This window comes from Zootoca vivipara, chromosome Z1, assembly GCF_965207765.1.
Source record: "Zootoca vivipara chromosome Z1, rZooViv2.hap1.1, whole genome shotgun sequence".
Taxonomy (NCBI): Eukaryota; Metazoa; Chordata; class Lepidosauria; order Squamata; family Lacertidae; genus Zootoca; species Zootoca vivipara.
Window position 1 is genome coordinate 40,762,920 of NC_142583.1, and position 16,621 is coordinate 40,779,540.

Genomic DNA, 16,621 nt, shown 5'->3' on the forward strand with positions numbered 1-16,621 from the left:
TAACTTAACTAGGAGGTGTCTACAAAGTACCCTGGTATTCTACAAAATACACTTCACATCTTAATGTGAGCTGGGCTGAGGACTCTGTTGAAGCTGCAGCTCTAACATAGGAATGAAGGGCAGGCCCAAGTCACCGGGTGCAGCTCCATCGCTCAGCTGCATCACGGCAACATGGAGAAAGGGTGCTGAATGTGAGTATATGTGAGTGACACAACCCTTCATTTAAGCCACTGCCATCTAAGCATGGAGCAGAATGAGCTTGGCTGCCCAAACATGGCTCTACCCATATGATGCAAGGCTGTCGGCTATAGCACATCCTGAGTTCAGTTGATCCTAAGACTAGATAAGCCGGTGATAGAGGAAACTATGGGCAGGAACAGGTATAGCAGGTGCAGGTGCAAACCAGGCTACATGGATTGTTTGATGCCTATTCTCCACCCCAACTGTTTTCTTGAGGAGCATATTCCTAGCTGCAGAATAATAATATAACATGTGGCACTCACCATTTGGGTTAAATAATCTGCAACTTTTCAGAGAGGTTTCATAACCTACCACTAGCTCTTCTATGATTGCCACCTATAGACACAATACAACAAATAAATAAAGTACCTATTAGTAGTTTAATTCAGCAGACTGCAAATTCAGAGTCAAACCCATCTCCATGAAGTCCTACTTCATAAATAGAAGTATAAATCAGAATTGTAAGAATGAACTGTTCTGTCCACATAAGAGTCTGGTCAGTATCTACTTTTACAGGAGGGTTGCTTTACTTCCTACTCAAGAAGTGATGGGCTAGGCCACACAGCCAAACATCCCACAAAGTGGACTAGATCCTTCTAAATCATTCTCTTGCCACTAGGCTAACAACTAGGGCTCATTATTTGACAAAGGAGCTTCCAGATCTTGAACCTAATTCTAGAGAATACTTCACAGTTTAATTGCACCCAATAGCTTAACAGCAGTTACTTTACATAACATTACACTTCAATTTTCAAGGTATGACATCAATAGTTTACAGAAGTCTAACTTGTAATCCAAGTATAAATTACCTAGTCCTATAAAACACATAGATTTGCAAAACTAGCACATCATCATAATCATCACCATCATTTAAGTTTCAGCATGTAAGAGGGCTGTTTTATAGCCCATATTCTACTTCCCTATATACAGGGGCTCAGTCAGTTCACAAGTACTCATATTTCAGATGCACACATATACTGTTTGATTACATCCTGGACTGGAATGCATTCAGGGCCCCCTGGGGAAGCTGCAAAAACACTGGCAGTAAAGAGATTTTAGCCCACGAACATTGCAGGGATCCTTGAACAAAACTATTGTATCTGTTCTTGCTTCACCCGGAGTCTTTCTATCCCCAACAAATTTACATCCTTAACCTGGTTCTATGAAAATTAACATTTTTAAAGGACATTATTGTGAATCTCTACAGAATTTTTAAGGTTCCAGATAGGCCTGTTCAGCATAAGAAAACAATGATACACACATAGTGTCTGATGAGAGAACATTAAAAAGTAAAGCACACAGATGTTATAATGACCTTTTCTTTATCTTTGTATAGTGATCTCAAAGTATTGAAGACCGGTGGGCATCCTTTGCTGAAATTCATCCTCAGAAATTTATCCAAACATTCCGTAAATTTTTCACCTAGAAGAAAAATGTCACAAATGTTACTTTGCATCAGGGGTATGCAACCTAAGGCCCATGGGTCAGATGCGGCCCAATCACCTTCTCAATCCAGCCCACGAACAGTCCGGTATCAGTGTGTTCTTACATGAGTAGAATGTGTCCTTTTATTTAAAATGTATCTTTGGGTTATTTGTGGAGCATAGGAATTCGTTCACCCCCCCCAAAAAAAAAATATAGTCCGGCCCACCACATGGTCTGAGGGACGGTGGACTGGCCCACAGCTGAAAAAGGTTGCTGACCCCTGCATTGCATGCTGGCAAATAAAAAAAGTTTGAGCCAGATGAAGTGCAACATTAATCACTCTCTTTCTTAGGCTAAATTAAGGTGAAGTTTAATATCTCCTGCAGTGCATGGACTTCCCTCTTTGCCTCTACATTTCTATGGGGTGGAGAACAGGGACACAATTCTGTCAATCACTTCAACAATGCCCCGACTGTGACTCTAACAACAGATCAGTCTTCTCCAACCTGGTATACTCCAGAAGTTTTGGACTACAACTCCCATCATGCTAGACCCTGGGTGAGAAACCAGAGGCTGAGAAGGACGGTGTGTAAGAAGGAAAATGAGCTGGCATTGATTTCTATATATTGGTAACTCTGTATTAATGTAACATTTTTATATGTAAACATTTTGAAACCGTGTATTTTTATAATATTTTGTTTGGGTTATATGTTGTTGCTTCAATTTTTTGTACACCGCTTAGAGATATTTTTAATATATTAAGTGGTATAGAAATTAAATAATCAAACCAAATCACCCTGACTGATGGCAGTGCTGGCTCAAGCTAATGGAGAGTCCAATACAGCTAAAGGGCAACAGGTTGGGAAAAGCTACAGTATAGAGACAGGATACAGTATAGAGACAGGAATTTGGAACTATGCTTTCTAATGTTTAAAGCTGGCTAAAAGAAAGCAAAATTTTGATGCAATTTCTAGATGGCTAATAACAAGGTGATGTAGCAAGAAAAGGAGGCACTCTAATATTGTAACTCATTCTCCTAATTGCCAAAATCCAACTCACCGGACAAAAAGTTCAATGGCAGTCTTCTTGGAACGAGTCCCCTTGGGTACTTAGTCCAGGCTTCTTCGTAGATCTTGAACCGTTCTAACATGTTGGCTGGAAAAACAAAAACATGTCATTTGGGATTTAAGGTGGCCACTAATTTTTATGATTCCAAACATAACTGAAACTACATTCACTTGGGTAACTTCCATAGACAAAATCCAGAGTGTCCCTTTTCATACTCCTGGTGCTTGAGTAGTAGTATTTTCCCCCCTTTACACAGGTTTCACATGCCGAATTGTAAACCACTATTGCAATTTCCCTAAATTTTAAAAAACAGCTTCCTACATTGCATGAGAGTATCAAGGGCGGGGCATTCTCACATGAATTTGTCTTAACCCCCCTTTAAAGCAGTCCAAGTTGGCAGCCATTACTACATATTGTAAAAGTGACAGGTGGCATACTGAAAAGAAGAAACCAAAATAATTATTGGCTTGCATGCCGTCATGCAAGAATTGTGCTGCCTTTAAGTTATTCCTCTGACACAAATGGTACATCAACAGTGCAACCTTATTCTCAGGAAAAACATCCCTTGACACAAACAGCGTCCATCTGCAGGCATGGACCCCTCCCCCCAATGGTACTGAAAGCTGCTTAAGAGTTCCAGAAGAACTGATAGGATCACACTCTCTCCCTACATTTTCAATGGGAAAAGGCTGCTTCTTTTCCAAAACCAGGCCTGAAGTTTGACGGGAAATTATCTGAATACTGTAGGTTCTTCCAACACTGACTGGAGTTATCCCGTCACCACTTGCTCTGCCGCCTTGCTGAAGAATACAATAATCTCTCAGGCCAAAAGATCTAAATTAGGCTTCTCAACAAGTCCCGCTTTAAGGACAGTAGAGACAACTGCATCCCTCAAGGAGACATTCACAACCTCCAAGGTCCACATGGACAGAGTTCAACAGCCAGGATGGGCAGGGATCCAGACAAAAGGTAGGCCTTACCCCACAGATCACCCTTTCCCAGTCCAATGAAGAAAACCAGTCCAGTGTGTGTCTTGCCACATGTGCTGGTCCAATTACAATTGAAAGAGGCCCAAAGTTGTCATGGAGGCCATCAAATCCTGAGCTACCTCCTAATGATGTATGAATGCTAAAGTCTCTGAAAATAATCAGACTTGGGGTCCTTTATACTACACTTAGGGTTGCCAGACTCAATAGAGGACAGGACGTCTGTGCCTTTAATTGCCCTGCTCTCTTTTGAGTCTGGAAACCTTAAAGAGAAACCAGCAGACCCTTTGCTTGGAAATTAAACAAAGGGTCTGCTGGTTTCTCTTTAAGGTTTCCAGATTCAAAAGAGAGCAGGGCAATTAAAGGCACAGAAGTCCTGTCCTCTATTGAGTCTGGCAACCCTAACTACACTCAGAGCTGAAGCAGGAAGAGTGTTTGGTAGTGGCCATGTTTCAGTTCCCAACACCAGCTGCAGAAACTTTATCCTGGCTACCTGCTCAACAGGATACCTGAGCAGGGGAGCAAATCATTAAGGCTCAAACAACCTTGCTCTCCCTCAAGTATACACTGCTGTCATGTCCTGAAACCCGGAGAATATATTTGGGGAAAGTAACTCACACCCCACTTCATCCAACCAGGTTTCAGTGGCACAAGCCTGATTGATGTATTCTTGCCCGAGGGGGCCTGTAACAACTGACTCCTTGTCTTGACTGAGCTGGCATTCAGAAATAACCTTCCTGATTACCAAGATTGGAGGATGGGCAAGATGGAGAGCAAGTGCAGAACTGTCTTGTTCACTATCTGCTCCAGTAACTCTGCCCTCCACCATCTCCGCTACTGCAAATTTTAGAAAAAGACCTTAAATTCAAAACACACCAACATATGAATACCCCCTTCCAAAGAATGACAAATCTATGAGCTTAAAAAGCAGTGGTGGATTTTGAGTCTGGGATAGCTCAGTTGGTAAAACATGAAACTCTTAATCTCAGGGTCATGGGTTCTAGCCCCACGCTGGGCAAAAGATTCCTGCATTGCAGGGGGTTGGACTGGATGACCATAGTCCCTTCCAACTCTACAATTCTATGAATACAATCAGCACATAGTGCATAGACTGAATTGTTCCAAGTGTTCCCCATCATCATTGACGTAGACAAGAACCAACCTGATCACACCTGAAGAACTCAAATAGGCAGTGTAGAAAAAGTTGTGTTGCCCTCAGTTTTATACTACTATGAACTTCTTAGAAAAGTAGGACATAAATGGATAAAGAAAGAAATGTACATTAACTCACTTCTACTGAAATTCAAAATACACTGCAATTTCTTGAAGCATAGCCTACATAAAATGAATTTGTCTCCCATCACTAATTTGTTTGTATGTTTACACATAGAGCACTTCTCATCCATCATACACAAGTTTTCTGCAAAAAGTAAAGTAAATTCACCGCAATTCAGCTTGCTGTGAAAAGTAACTGAGGATTATGACAAAATATATGCTCCTATCACATCTAAAAAGCAAATAAGGGCTTTGTTATTTACAGGTTCACACCTAACTTGGTGCAAGCTATATTGTTACCTGGTTTGAGTGCCTTTTCTAAACCTTTGTAATAAGCCCAGTTTTCAGGATTTCTTTCTTGCAATCCTCTATATATCTCAGTGGCTTCTTCCAGCCTGCAGAGTTGTAACAGAAGCTCTCCTGTTAAAAATGCAGTTATAAATCAACCGTGAGAGAGTATTTAATATATACATATCTATATATATTGTGCCAATGAAACAATGTATTTCTAAGTATCATGAAGCTAACATCCAACATGATACATTTCCTACTTGTGCAGAGCCCTTTTCTATCAAGCAAAGCCTATATACTGCCACGTGCAAGGGATTTACTTGTCTGAAGCTACTACAGACCATATGTGTTGTTAAGATACAACAGTTGTCGCTAACACAAAAAAAAGGTATTCACAAAGTTGCTGGGTAATATCTAACAGACTTCTGATTGTCCAAACAGAATAGACCTTTTCCCCCCTCACCCCCTGCATGCCCCCAAGATTTGCTATAGTATTTTGCACCAATGTGTGTGCTGCTCTGGTTCTCCAGAAGCGGCTTTGTCATGCTGGCCACATGACCTGGAAGGTGTACACCGGCTCCCTTGGCCAATAACGCGAGATGAGCGCCGCAACCCCAGAGTTGGTCACGACTGGACCTAATGGTCAGGGGTCCCTTTACCTTTACCTTAACCTAATACACTTTTGTGTCAAGGGCACACAGACTACCAATATGTTCCAATTTTTTATTCAAAGCAAGAAGGGCCTGAAATATGCTTTTAAAAAACAACAACCAAGGAATATGAAGATGCTAAATTCTGTACTTTTGAGGACTGGAGGAGATGAAAGTCACAGCAACAATGTATAATATAGTCCCGCTAAGGTTTAAGCCAATTATTATTAAATTTCATTTATGAATCATTTCCACTGGGGCATCTCAAAGCAAATTATAATAAAATGACACATTGCATATATAAAACCAGTTAAAAGCAAAACATAAAAAATTATAAAGTTTAAATCATCACCACATATGGAAAATCAATTCACATTCAGGACAGGTACCAGCTGGGATAAAGATTTTAGAAAGCTTGTTGAAAGAGCAATGTCTTTAGCAGGCACCAAAAAACAAACAAACAGATAAGACACCTGTCTGATATGCAAATAGGAGAGTTCCAAAGAGCAGGCACTGCCACACTGAAAGTCCCAATGCCTATAGCATGTGGAGTGGACCTCCTGATAAGATGGTTATCTGCAGGATGGCCTCCTCTGCAAAATATAGCTATTGATTGTGTATGTTATCTGTGAGAAGAAGTGCACTTGTATGAGAACATCTGCCATTTGTTGTTGGGACCCAGCTCTTTCATCAAGAATTCTACGGAAGATATTCAACATAGTAAATCATTCCACCAGTGCAAGCATTTCTGTTCTCTCTTCATCCCTGTCCCTCCCAGGTGATGTTCTGGGGTTCTGCCAACCTCTCCCCAAAGCTAATGGGGGGTGAGAAGGGAAAGAAGCCTCATTAAGCTAGTGGAAGTCCTTATGTGGGCTTCTACTGTGGGGCTCGTTAATTAATTCCCACCCTATGTCGTATTGCTACTCTATTTTTGTGAAAACACAAGGAGGAACCAATTTTATATCACACTGTGATGACTAAAGCATTTTGTCAAGATTTCTCTAAATGCATTCAACTGAATGTGTCTTCACATATCCACCATCAAGCCACTAATCTATATTTAAAATATGGATTTGAATAGTGGGCAATGTTGAAAGTTTAGGAAGAATTAGCCATGGGCACTACCACAGACTATTAAGAATTCTTCCTAAACTTTTAGAATTGTCCATTATTAAAATCCGTATTTGTATGAAAAAATTACTAGAGAGTATGTTGAGATAGTATTTGCCATGGACATAATGCACACTCTAATAGATTATTTTCTGCCTGTCCAAAGTTAGATATTTCATTTTTCTAGGGCCAGAACCACTGACAGTGACAGCAAAACTCCTATCAAAGACACTGTATTTTTGTTGCCTCAAAGTGTGCCGAGGACCACAACACTGTTTTGACACAAACAGCATTCCAGCTACACACAACAGAAGTGAAACAATTTATTCCAAGAATACCCAGAAAAAACATTATTTAGGTTTCAGGGAAATTAATGTATAATATATTCAATTAAGTTAAGGCCAGCTAACCTCCAATTGTTCTTGCTTCCTGGTTACAATACAAAGTCACACCCACTTACCAGATGGTTGACAGCCTTTAAAAGAATAAACTCTATTATTAATTTAACATGTAGAAAAATATATAGCACATGTTGAACCTGCCAATTATGTAGTAAACAGTCAGGCAACTTATTTCTTATTCATTTAATAATATTTCTCATTGAGAACAGGCTTAGGCACAAGAGAATCCTAACGGCTCATTTACCTTTAGTTTCTTCAACTGCTAATTTGTCACAGATTTGCTTTTCATAGGTACTAAGATGGTCCAAAGCTTCCTTATATAGTCCTGCTTCCCGGAGGACTTGATTTTGATACAAGAGTAGCTCACTATACTCGTAGTCTACTTTATCAGGAGATGTCTGCATAGGTAAGAAAACACTTCAGTATTCATCCTTTTAGTGTTAACATTGCAACCAAAACCCCACATAAACTGATCAGGGTGACCTGTATGAGGGAAAAGGGCTGACCATCTGGATTGTCAGATGTGACCCATGTATGTATAGAAAAAAGAGGGAGCTCTTGAACTGGTAATGTGGGTGGCTCTTCAATCTCCCAAATATTGCCCTTTGCTGAATCAAGATAGCACATGTACCTGCCAAACACATGGTTGGCACTGGTAGTTCTGAAAGAAACGATCACTTATGGAAGGATGGGAATACTCAATCTATGCATGATTTCTACTTTTGGATGATAGATGACATCAACCATCAGTTTCATAGGGAGAGTCTGATAGGTAAATGTTTTTACCTAGCCCCTTAGACACACATAATAGTATATTTTATTCTTCCATTTTGATTCTGATTATTTTAGTTATATACAAACTTGGTTTTGTTTTTTTCATGATACCTGTTGAGTCTTCCTAAATTCCTCCAAAATCTTTGCTGCCATTTCATAGTCTTCCAGCAGATGATAAGCAATCGCATAGCCAATCCATGATGCTCTCTGTGCAGGTCTAAGTTGAAGTAACTGATACCTAGTTTCCTGTATAAACGAAATAAAATGGTAGCTTTCACATTCCAGTCTTCTGGATTCATAACAGTATTATACTGGATTCATAACAGTATTAATCACGAAATCAAGGACAAGAGCTCAAAATTTAAGGTTTCAACATATAAAAAACATTTATATACATTTCATACAGAACCTCTGAAAAACAGTTTGATCAATGTGACTATGCCAGACCATATTTTCAAAAAAACCTGAACGGTGTTGATGATATAACTAGTATATCCTGAACACTATCAACTATGGCATCAACACAGCTAAGGATGATAATGACTAAATCCATGTGTAACTCAGCAATGAGATGAGTTAATTGCAACTTGCACAAAATACTAATACTTGACAATTTCACTAACATCTCAGGCTTCTAAGAAGAAAGACACTAGGAAGAACAGCTGTTGAACTACGACACAGAAATATAACTCAGAAACCATTTTAGAAATCAAACAATCCAGACAGAATAAGGCCATCACTATTTTATGATTGCATTATAAAGGGAAAAGGTGGACAATTCTTTCTGCAGAACCAGTGTAACTAAGAGACGTGATAGTATTACTCTATTCTGCCTTGGCCAGACCACAGCTGGAGTACTGTGTCCAGTATTGAGAAGCTGGAACATGTGCAGAGGAGGGCAACAAAGATAATCAAGGGTCTAGAAACCAAGCCTTATGAGGAATAGTTGAGAAAGTTGGATATGTTTAGCTTGGGTAAGAGAAGACTGAGGGAAAATGTGATAGCCATCTTCAAATATCTAAAGGGCTGTCACATGGAAGATGGAGCAAGCTTGTTTTCTCCTGCTCAGGAGGCTAGGACATGAACCAATGGCTTCAAGTTACAAGAAAGGAGATTCCGACTAAACATCAGGAAGAACTTTCTGACAGTGGAACAGACTCCCACAAGAGGTGGTAGACTCTCCTACTTTGGATGTTTTTTTAAAGCTCTGGATGTTTTTAAAGATGGATGGCCATCTGTCATGGATGCTGTAGCTGACACTCCTGCATTGCATGGAATGACCCTCAGTATCCCTTCCAACTCTACAATTTTATGACTCTATCTTTGATAATCTGAACCTAGTTCTTCTACAAGTCAGCAAGCAGAAATGTGCGTTATTCTAAGCACTTAAGAAAGCACTATACGTGAAATCATTTTGTACTCAACTAAATCCCTACCACGTGCTCTGGTCCACGGGGTCACAAAGAGTCAGACACAACTAAACGACTAAACAACAACAAAATCCCTACCAAATTATTAGGGTAGAAAGCAAGGCAAAAAGGTTTTGCTCTCTCATACTTTTCATATTTAAGAACTATTTAGAGTTACTGCACTTGTAAAACCGCCCTGAGGCTTGTTCTTGACTTACCCTGTAGCCTTCAAGATCCCTCATTTGAATTTGTAGCAGAGAGAGGTCCCTCAAAATTTGGAGATTGTCCTTATCCCATTTCAGTGCATTTCTATAACATTTGATGGCTTCATCATATTTCTTGTCTGATCGCTGGAGGAGGCCATAGACATGCCAACCTGGAAACCTCAGTTAAGGTCATCCATTTTGCAACAATTGAAAATGAGAAACAACTCATTTAACTATTTCCATGAAAGAAGTCTATAAATGTTTTTTCCCTGCAGCTAGAGAAACCTGTAACTATTATACCAATACAAACTAGCATAATAGTGGCACCTGCCCTGTGGAACGCCCTCCCATCAGAGGTCAGAGAGATAAACAACTACCTGACATTTAGAAAATACCTAAAGGCAGCCCTGTTTAGGGAAGTTTTTAGTCTGTGATATTTTAATGTATTTTGATGTGTGTTGGAAGCCCGCCCCGAGTGGCGGGGGAGACCTGGCCAGATGGGCGGGGTATAAATAATAAATTATTATTATTATTATTATTATTATTATTATTATTATTATTATTATTATTACGGTACAAAGAAAAATGTGTAAGGCTCCTCAGAGTATTAGAAGTCAGCCCTTAAATACAGTTAATTATGCGGCCCAAATATTTCTAAGACTCTGCTGTTCAGGCACTCACTTGAATCTGGTCTGTAAATAGAATTAGTAAGGTACATTATGGACTAAAAGCTAGGATGGTTGCTCCAAAGGCTGTAATATAACTGTTCAAAAAGTTTCAAGAAATGCCTTTTAGAAGGTACAGGCTACATTTTACATTCTAGCTCATATATAATTTTTTCTTTTTATATAACATTTTCTTTGTTTGACGATCTAATGTGCACGTTGAAAAGGATACAGACATGACTCTTCAAGTCATTTCGTAGGCCCCTTCGCACCAATTCATATGCCTCTTCTTTTTTACCTAGACAGTTTAGCGTTAGTCCTTTCATAGCCAGGGTTTCTAAAAAAGAAAAGAAAAAAATCATTACCAGCTGTGCCAAGCCATAGTAATACGTATTTTGAAGTTTTATGAACAGAGAAACTGGTAGCAGAGACTTCTATCAGTAGATTTTGTTTTAAATTCCAAGCAGCATTTCTATAAATCTGAAAGCAGGGATATGTCTATTACATAGAAGTGCTTCTGCATCTTTAAGAGCAAATCCCTTTTCTGTTGGAAGATGCCCTCAATTTTTGTTCAAACAAATAATTCCTTACTGATTGAACATTCATTTGTAGTAGATTCCCAGAAGGGTAACTGTATGTGCTATGACTGGCAGGTTTCAGTGGATCTTAAATTGTTTCAAATGTGCAGGATCTCAGGACCAATTTATGTTTCCACAAGAGATCTGTGACTGGATCTCGTGCCATACCTTTCTTTTATTAAAAGCAGTGGGATATGGGATGGGGCATGTTTTGTGTGGAAGAGAAGAATGGGATAAGATTATTTATGGTCCAATCTTTTTAGGATGAAAACAACAAGCGGTGTCCATCCGCAGGCAGAACCACACACCCCAAAGTCGGCTTTGAAAGGTTGGGAGACTATCTAGAGCAGATGTTGGGAAAACAGTGGAAAGAGAAAGGAGAAATCCCATGCATGATCAGAGTCTATTTGTGTGACTCTGGATATCACCCGCAGGTTTTTAAATCTGTATTTTAATTGTGCTTTTAATTTTTAATTGCTTTTATTGTTCTATACTGCATTTTAATTGTTGTATCTGTTTTGTGAGCCACCAAGAGAACTTATTTCATGAGATGGTAAATTCAGTTAATAAATAAAGTTAGTGCTCCTCGGCATAGATTCCCAATACAATTCTCTCCATCCCTAAACCTGCTGTGCTTAATTAGTTAGTGCTCATTTTCTTCTCTGCAGCTAATAACTTGGGGCAAAGGGTCAATTTGTATCATGGAATCGACATTAGGTGTGGGGAGTGGGGGAGAGGACTCGTCCTTCAGGTAGTTCCAGATCGGCAACAGCATCTGTATAAGCTGAGTTAGTAAGTTTAAGATAACTCCTGAAGACGGAATTTATTCCAAACCTCATTGCGCTACAATAAACATTCAAAGCTGGCACTGAGCATTTCTGCATTCTTTTTGTTTCTTCTACCTCCCTCCTGGCTTTGTGTGTGTTCAAACACACACAAATATTGTGTGGGGAATATCAAACCAGAAGGGCTTTAAGCACAATGGTACACCATGACTTGTTGCATACAGAAGGCCCCGGGTTCAATCCCTGGAATCTTCAGTTAGGGCCAGAAGAGACCCCTGTCCAAACTACTGGACAGCCACTACCAGTCAGTGTCGACAATAGTGAGCATAATGGACCAATGGTCTCTGACTCAGTATAAGGCAGCTTCCTATGTTCCTAAGCTAAGAAAGTGGTATGTTCTACCTTAGCATACCACCTCTTCCCAAAGTCACCCTCCCCCACCCCACAAGCCTTGAAAACAGAAATGTAGTTCAGTTAGAATAGCAGCCAGGGGGAAGGGATTGTGGGGATGTAGGTAAGACTGAAGAAGGGTTCAGGGCCTGTCTCTTCTCCATATGCAATCACCCACTCCACTTTCTGTATTTCAGTGCTGAATGCTGTTTCAAGGCAGTCCTGTCACCATCACATCTACTACCACTTTCAGTTTCTTAGCAGTTTACAAGTTTAAGAAATGTTCCAACATATCATGAATGTGGATACACAGGAGAATAATTGCTCTTCAATTACAGACCTTTGTATACTTGCCAAAATCATTTTGGCCATTTTTCGAAAGGCATTTCGATTTGGGCTTTGTTTTCATGACTGGCATGAGGTTGAAGGGTTTTTTTAATTCAGTTTCAGAATTCAAATTGAATTGTAGACATATATTACTACCCAATCCCATAAAGATGAGGCAAACTATAAATAAAAGCCAATTTTAAAACTTAGCATGTTCAGAACCAGTACTTGTTTATGTAGAAGTCTGACAACTCACCTCCATGTTCTGCAAACTTTGGATTGGAAAGAATTTGCTTGCAAAATTTCAAACCATTTCTGTATTGTTTATGTTCATAACACCGCTGTAAAGACAAAAAATACCCAAGCCAACTGTAACAAATGTGATAGAAATAAACTACACTCATAAACCCCTAACCATATCAAGCAAGAATTAACCCAATCAAGTCATTGCATGAGCAGAGCAATTTTTGCTCACACGGCAGAACTTCCCCTCCATCCCCTGTGCACCTCTACATCCAGCAAATTTGCTCTTGGGGAGTGGGTTGAGAAAACCAGATTTGGGGGCGTTCACAGGGACAGGAGAGGGAGGGAAGAGGCTTTGTGTGAGCTAAAATTGTTCACTCATGCAAATATTTTGTTGGATATAACTTTTTTTTGAAGGGGTATGTGGGTGGCAAGTTTAAACATGAGGGATCCCATTAGTCGCATGTGTTAACAGTTCCTAGCACAAGTATTTCTGCTCTTACTGTGTTCTGTATACTATTAAAGGTTGGGAGAAACAAATTTCAGGAGTAAAGAACATGATTCTTCCAAACTCTTCAGCAAAATGATAAATAGATATTAGTAAGAAGAAAGTTATTCCTAGTCAATTCCTGAAAATGACTTGCCCCATTGCAATTCACTGTTAAAAGCCCAATGATTTATTACACAGGCAGTATATCATAAAGTTCCTGACAGTTACATCACAAGTTTTGCTTTCATCACAGAATCTGATTAAAGATTTCATTTTTCTGAACACTAAGGAGAATCAAAATAAGCAAAGTATCTTCTAGAGCATTAGTGTCCACCATTCAAAGTCCAAATCAGAAATCTGGGAATGGGGAAAAAATGAGTCACTGCCAGAACCCTAAATTCATGTTGTTAATTGCCCTCCAGGCGGAATGACAAACAGCATTTCTGCAGAAATGAAGGTTCTAAGCTTATCCTCCCAGCTATTTAACAGGAGTGTAGGGTAGAAGCAAGTGAGCCTGAAATTCACATCAAATTATGGTTTAAAGTGTGAACTCAGCCAGGCTCTGGAGATAGTATGGGTAACACTGGGACTTATATATGGCAAAGCACATGCCCTGAGTTATGGCTCATCCCAATTGTATAAGTTTCACAGTAAAAATAAAACTGTCCACATAAGAGTGATAAAACAGCCATAAAGGCTGCATGCTAAGTAGTGTGCAGCCATACTGAATGTTAACTAACTTATCTTTAGAACCAACCATCAAAACGAATTTACTCTTGGGGAGGATGCTACTCAAGAACTTAGGTTATTCCACATACACATGCTTGGGAAAATATATTTGTTAACATTCATTTCTGACTAGATTCATTAAAAGACCCACAAGTCATTTCAAAATCATTCTGAAGCTCCAGATTTTCTGAATCAATCAAAGTCGATCTGTGGCACTATCAACAGTTCTTCAGCCCAAAGGGAACATTATTGCCTATGTATTATAAAACTTAATAAGAATTAATGTATAAAAGATCTACAGTGCTCAATGCTCAACAGTTTGGCACAGTAGGTTTCCTCCATCACAAGCCGCCTTTGAAATTTGGGAAATGCTGTGTTGTGGTTTTTCTCCCATACTCAATTTTGTCTTTTTAGATATAAGGGCAGGAAAAGGAAAAGAAATAACACCCCATGGAGCTTCATCTCTCTAATAAGCTGTCATTAATAAGGAAGATTTTATGGCTGGGGGAAGTCATTTATTCTTCACATTGCTAAATTAAGAACAGCCCATTAGCTGCTCCTGTAGCTTAGCTATAAACTTGTTTACACAATCAGAATTCAGAAGGTCACTTTCCCAAGAGAGTACCCTTTGAACCACCTCTCTGCATCCCTATTAAGAACCTCTGGCTGCAGCAGCGCAAATCATCTGGGCTATTATCAACACAATAGTGAACTGATGCTGCAGCTGAAGCCAAACCTGCAGTTTAGGTTGCATATACAAATACTCTGTGGCTGAATTCCATGTACTTTCATTCCTATTGAAGTTTGACCTATATAATTATATCCATAAACATTTAATGTCTTGCCTATGACTGATCTTGCTTTGTCAAAACAGCAATATCTTGAATGTAGTTAAGATGCTTCATTACTCTGTTGAGTAGGGAGCTATCCTACAGATTCTATCAGTGACTCTCCAGGGTGTGTCCTAAAGTATCATGCTGAGCTGGAAAAACAGCCGCATGTTTCCAAATGTCTACACAAGATAACAACTACATTGAGACTACTGTCTTCTTAACTCACTTCAGATATACCAAGGAGCAATATGAACACTGAGAAGGGAACAGTCACCTTTATTTGGGCTAGTGAGAACTGTGGTCACCAACTTTGCTCTCCATATATATAAATAGTACTCAATAATTAACTCCAAAAGTCATTCAGACCACCAGGCATTTAATGTACTAGCACAATGTTGTACAACCATGTTTATGCAGCATAGTCTGTGGCTAGCTCATATATATACAGTGGAACCTCGGTTTATGAACACCTCGGTTTATGAATTTTCAGTTTATGAACGCCGCGGACCCATCTGGAACGGATTAATTCATTTTCCATTACTTTCAATGGGAAAGTTTGCTTCAGTTTATGAACGCTTCAGTTTATGAACAGACTTCCGGAACCAATTACACCCATGCTTCAGTTTATGAACGCTTCAGTTTAAGTACTCCGCGGACCCGTCTGGAACGGATTAATCCACTTTCCATTACTTTCAATGGGAAAGTTTGCTTCAGTTTATGAACGCTTACTCCGCAGACCGTCTGGAACGGATTAATTCACTTTCCATTACTTTCAATGGGAAAGTTCGCTTCAGTTTATGAACGCTTCAGTTTATGAACAGACTTCCGGAACCAATTGTGTTCATAAACCGAGGTACCACTGTACTGTATAAATGGCTGCTGCGCATATCCGGCCCATGGACGATAGTCTGTTTGAATCCTCCAGCCCACGGCCTGAAAACGTTGCCGACGCGTGTTCTAGCTAATTTAAACTTATTTAAAGCATTAATCTACAAACTGATGGCTTGAGGATTGGTTACATCCAAGTTGAAGTGGGTTGTATCAGCGGCAGCACTACTGCTTTTTTTTGTCTTGCATGCTATTATCTCAGAAGGAGAAAGAAGAGAACAGGGAGCATGGAGAAGAGGGGAGAACAAGAAAAGAATAGAGGAGAAAATGCAAGAGAAAAATGGACATCTATCAGAAAAATGAGAAGCAGAACGTATGTTGCATGTTGGGTCTAAAAAACCGAAGACTACTGGTGAAAGGGGTACAGGGATGAGCAAGTAATAGAGTACAGATATAATTCCTTGTAATAAAAATGAAATCTTAATGCAGTTGATCAGTTATAGAGAATGCTAACCATGAACCTATTGGCAAATTCATGAACTATACCGGTAGTGACACACAATACGTTTCTTGCAGTAGGCATATAATCATGCATCCACAGTGACGCCGATACAGGATTTATGCAAAATCAGTGGAAAGTTATGCAGTTTATTTGTGTAGTTTTGTATCTTGATGACAAAGTTTTTAGAGAAAAACTGAAAAGAGAGATACAGTACTGTATTCTGAAGGCCAAATGTCTCAATCATTCTTTCCAAAGTTTTCCAATAACAATAAGTTTTCATTGGCCAGGTTCACATGTAATGCTAAATCACAGTTTAGCCTTAAAATCATATCCACCACCCTTTCTTCAGAACAGCTTCAAGGATATTAGAAGCTTCTGCTTTAGACTAGCCACAGTTTAGTTTTTCTCTTAACCAA

General features: G+C 39.4%; 1 protein-coding gene across 1 annotated transcript in view; it reads right to left on the reverse strand.

Moving 5' to 3' along the window:
* Positions 1-16,621, reverse strand: part of NAA15 (N-alpha-acetyltransferase 15, NatA auxiliary subunit) — a 33,066-nt gene that overhangs the window by 11,598 nt on the left and 4,847 nt on the right. Inside the window, exons 2-10 of the mRNA XM_035111786.3 lie at positions 12,837-12,921; positions 10,733-10,837; positions 9,848-10,005; positions 8,332-8,466; positions 7,691-7,844; positions 5,295-5,414; positions 2,725-2,820; positions 1,556-1,662; positions 504-576 (exon numbers count right to left, since the gene is read on the reverse strand). Of these exons, the coding sequence (XP_034967677.1) occupies positions 504-576; positions 1,556-1,662; positions 2,725-2,820; positions 5,295-5,414; positions 7,691-7,844; positions 8,332-8,466; positions 9,848-10,005; positions 10,733-10,837; positions 12,837-12,921 (1,033 nt within the window). The remainder of the gene's footprint in view (positions 1-503; positions 577-1,555; positions 1,663-2,724; positions 2,821-5,294; positions 5,415-7,690; positions 7,845-8,331; positions 8,467-9,847; positions 10,006-10,732; positions 10,838-12,836; positions 12,922-16,621) is intronic.